At 43.5% G+C, this 3,134-nt stretch overlaps 1 protein-coding gene across 1 annotated transcript in view; it reads left to right on the top strand.

Annotated features, from left to right (window-relative positions):
* mast2 (microtubule associated serine/threonine kinase 2) overlaps positions 1–3,134 on the top strand; it is a 168,201-nt gene that overhangs the window by 128,344 nt on the left and 36,723 nt on the right. The window contains 2 exon segments of the mRNA XM_034880537.1: positions 1,842–1,917; positions 2,799–3,008. Of these exon segments, the coding sequence (XP_034736428.1) occupies positions 1,842–1,917; positions 2,799–3,008 (286 nt within the window).

Raw genomic sequence — 3,134 nt, forward strand, 5'->3', positions numbered from 1 at the left:
CCGAGGTCTCGTTAGTGTGTGTGTGTGTGTGTGTGTGTGTGTGTGTGTGTGTGTGTGTGTGACTACCGTCATGCCGTCGGCCTTTTTATTCCCCTGTGCTCGTGTGACCTGAGCGGTCCTGCGTGTCACATGCAGTCTGGGTAGTGGTTTCTGCAGCTCAGGGACAGGCAGCAGGAGTCACCTTTCAGAAGAACTAGTGCTTTTCTCACTCAAATGTCATGATATCAACTGAAAGGAACACACACATTGGGCTGTGATTCTTATGTTTCGAAGCTTAGAAATTACCCAAAATATAGACACTTACACCGCGGTCCGTTGTTCTGTAGAGAGAGTTTTTTCTTTCATCATCTTTCATTCATTTGTATTTAATATACAGGAAAGTTAGAACAAGTAAAATTACATTACAGTGTAGAAAACGGGCCTGGCTCGGTTTAAAGACTGGTTTTCAGCAGGTTCCTGTTCTGCAGAAACATAAAACATGGGACAGCACGTCGGGACAGACATTAATACAAGACATAAATATGGAAAGATAAAAGATTAACAATACAGTTACATAAGGACCAAGACATTTATACAAGACATCAGCTGGACTAGACAGATGCAGACGGTGCAAACAAGGCTCGGACAATAGATGAACACATTAATTAATGCGTGCAAGGGAAATCTTGTTTCATCGAATCATCTATCATCATCTATCATCTAAAACCATCAATATGTCCCATGGCGTCATCCCATTCATTCAAAAAGAAGTTGCTCAATATCTGCCGTAGAGCGTTGCTCCTAAACCTCACCGGCACGCAGCAGGGGCGTGCCGGTGAGGTTTAGGAGGTTCCCCCAGCCACGACGTTCCCGACGTGTCCCTGAAGCAGCCGGGTGTGTTTTTGACGGCGCTACGGGACAAGAAGTGAAGGGACAGAGCATCGATTCTCTTAGATTTGAGTCAGACTCCCGATCACACGTCGCTGTATTGTTTTAGCAACTAAAACACGGACATGAATCTTTTATTCTATTCAAGTCAATTCATTTTTATTTATAGTATCAATTCATAACCAGAGTTATCTCGAGATACTTTACAGATAGAGCAGGTCTAGATTACACTCTATAATTTACAGATAGAGCAGGTCTAGATTACACTCTATAATCTACAGATAGAGCAGGTCTAGATTACACTCTATAATCTACAGATAGAGCAGGTCTAGATTACACTCTATAATTTACAGATAGAGCAGGTCTAGACCACTCTCTATAATTTACAGATAGAGCAGGTCTAGACCACTCTATAATTTACAGATAGAGCAGGTCTAGACCACTCTCTATAATTTAGAGATAGAGCAGGTCTAGACCACTCTATAATTTACAGGTAGAGCAGGTCTAGACCACTCTCTATAATTTACAAGGACCCAACAGGTCTAGTAGTTTCATCCAGAGCAACAGGGCGACATGATGAGGAAAAACTCCTTTTAGGAAGAAACCTGGGACAGACCCAGACCCAGACCCAGGCCCAGGCTCTGAGAACACTCAACCTGGGGTCAAAACAAATTAATAAAGCATCACACACACACACACACACACACACACACACACACACACACACACACACACACACACACACACACACACACACAGACACACAGACACACCTGTCTTCTCAATCTGCTCAAACCCCCTGTGAGCTTATTATTGCTTATTTTAAAGCTTATTAATAAGAAAAGTGCTTATATCTTCATGTAGAGGTAGGATTTTGGAAGATGCTTAATGTATTTTGCACAAGGAAGTAATTAATAAAAGCCCGGTCGACCTCGCCCACTCACCTGTGTTTCTCACCTGTTTTTATGTTCCAGCCCCGGGCGGTCCCCCATCTCCTTCGACCATGAGATCGTGATGATGAACCATGTCTACAAGGAGAGGTTTCCCAAGGTCGGTACAGAGGAGGATCTGGGACGGGAACCCACAGCGACACACCACACACACACCTGGGAACACGTTGTCTTTCACTTCATTATGAGTTCTCAAAGATTCAGTCCAAAATAAGAGTTTCATGTGGGTTGATCAGCTGTTAAAAGGCTTCTCTCCCACTTTAACCCTCGTGTTGTCCTCGGGTCAAATTGACCCGTTTCCAAGTGTTTTATATCAGAAATATGGATTTCTTTCAACCAAATTTCCCAAAAATAACATGGATGATTCCGTACAATGTTCTCCAGGTGACATAAATGATAACTTTCATTTAATTTTCTGGGTGTTTTATTGAATCTTCTTCTTTTTTAATGGTTTCCAAACAGTATCCGGACTAAACTTTGACATCTACCCATCTGAGATCCAGTCAACACCTCTGATCTTAGCTATTAGTCTAAATAATTCAAAATATTTGCCTTTTTAACAAAAAACTTGTGTATAATTTAATATAAATGAGGTTTGTTGACCATGAATTCCAAGAAAACCTGTTATTAAACTGGAAAAAGTGACCAAAGAAAATCTGAAAAAGTGACAAAAACATTGGAAAAGCACCAAAAATATCAAATTTGACCCGAAAGGACAAGTTCAGGGTTAAAGGGAAGACAACACAAGGGTTAAATGAGAACTTGAAGGCCTAGAAGAGCAATTAGTCGTAATCTGACTAGTATTATGGTGCGTGGAGTATTTTCTCATGTGTTTAACGTATTTATTCCATTAATATATGAAGTATTTAGTTAGATATCTAATATATGACGTCATCCTGTGCACATGCAGTTTTTGGCCTGTAGGTCTGGTATGTGTGTACCTCTACTGTGACTCAACTCCCCCCCCGCTCCCCCTCCCAGGCGACGGCTCAGATGGAGGAGCGTCTGGCGGAGCTGCTCAGCTCCTCGGCCCCAGACAAGGTCTGCCCGCTGGCCGACGGGGTCCTGAGCTTCGTGCACCACCAGCTGACGGAGCTGTCCCGGGACTGCCTGGAGAAGAGCCGCGGAGACCAGATCACCTCGCGCTACTTCTACGAGCTCCAGGAGAACCTGGAGAAGCTGCTGCAAGACGTAAGTCCAGCAAACACACACTCACACACTCACTGCCCTGCTAAACACACACTCACACACACTGCCCTGCTAAACACACACTCACACACACTGCCCCGCAAACACACACTCACACACACTGCCCTG

Source organism: Etheostoma cragini, chromosome 9 (assembly GCF_013103735.1).
Source record: "Etheostoma cragini isolate CJK2018 chromosome 9, CSU_Ecrag_1.0, whole genome shotgun sequence".
NCBI lineage: Eukaryota > Metazoa > Chordata > Actinopteri > Perciformes > Percidae > Etheostoma > Etheostoma cragini.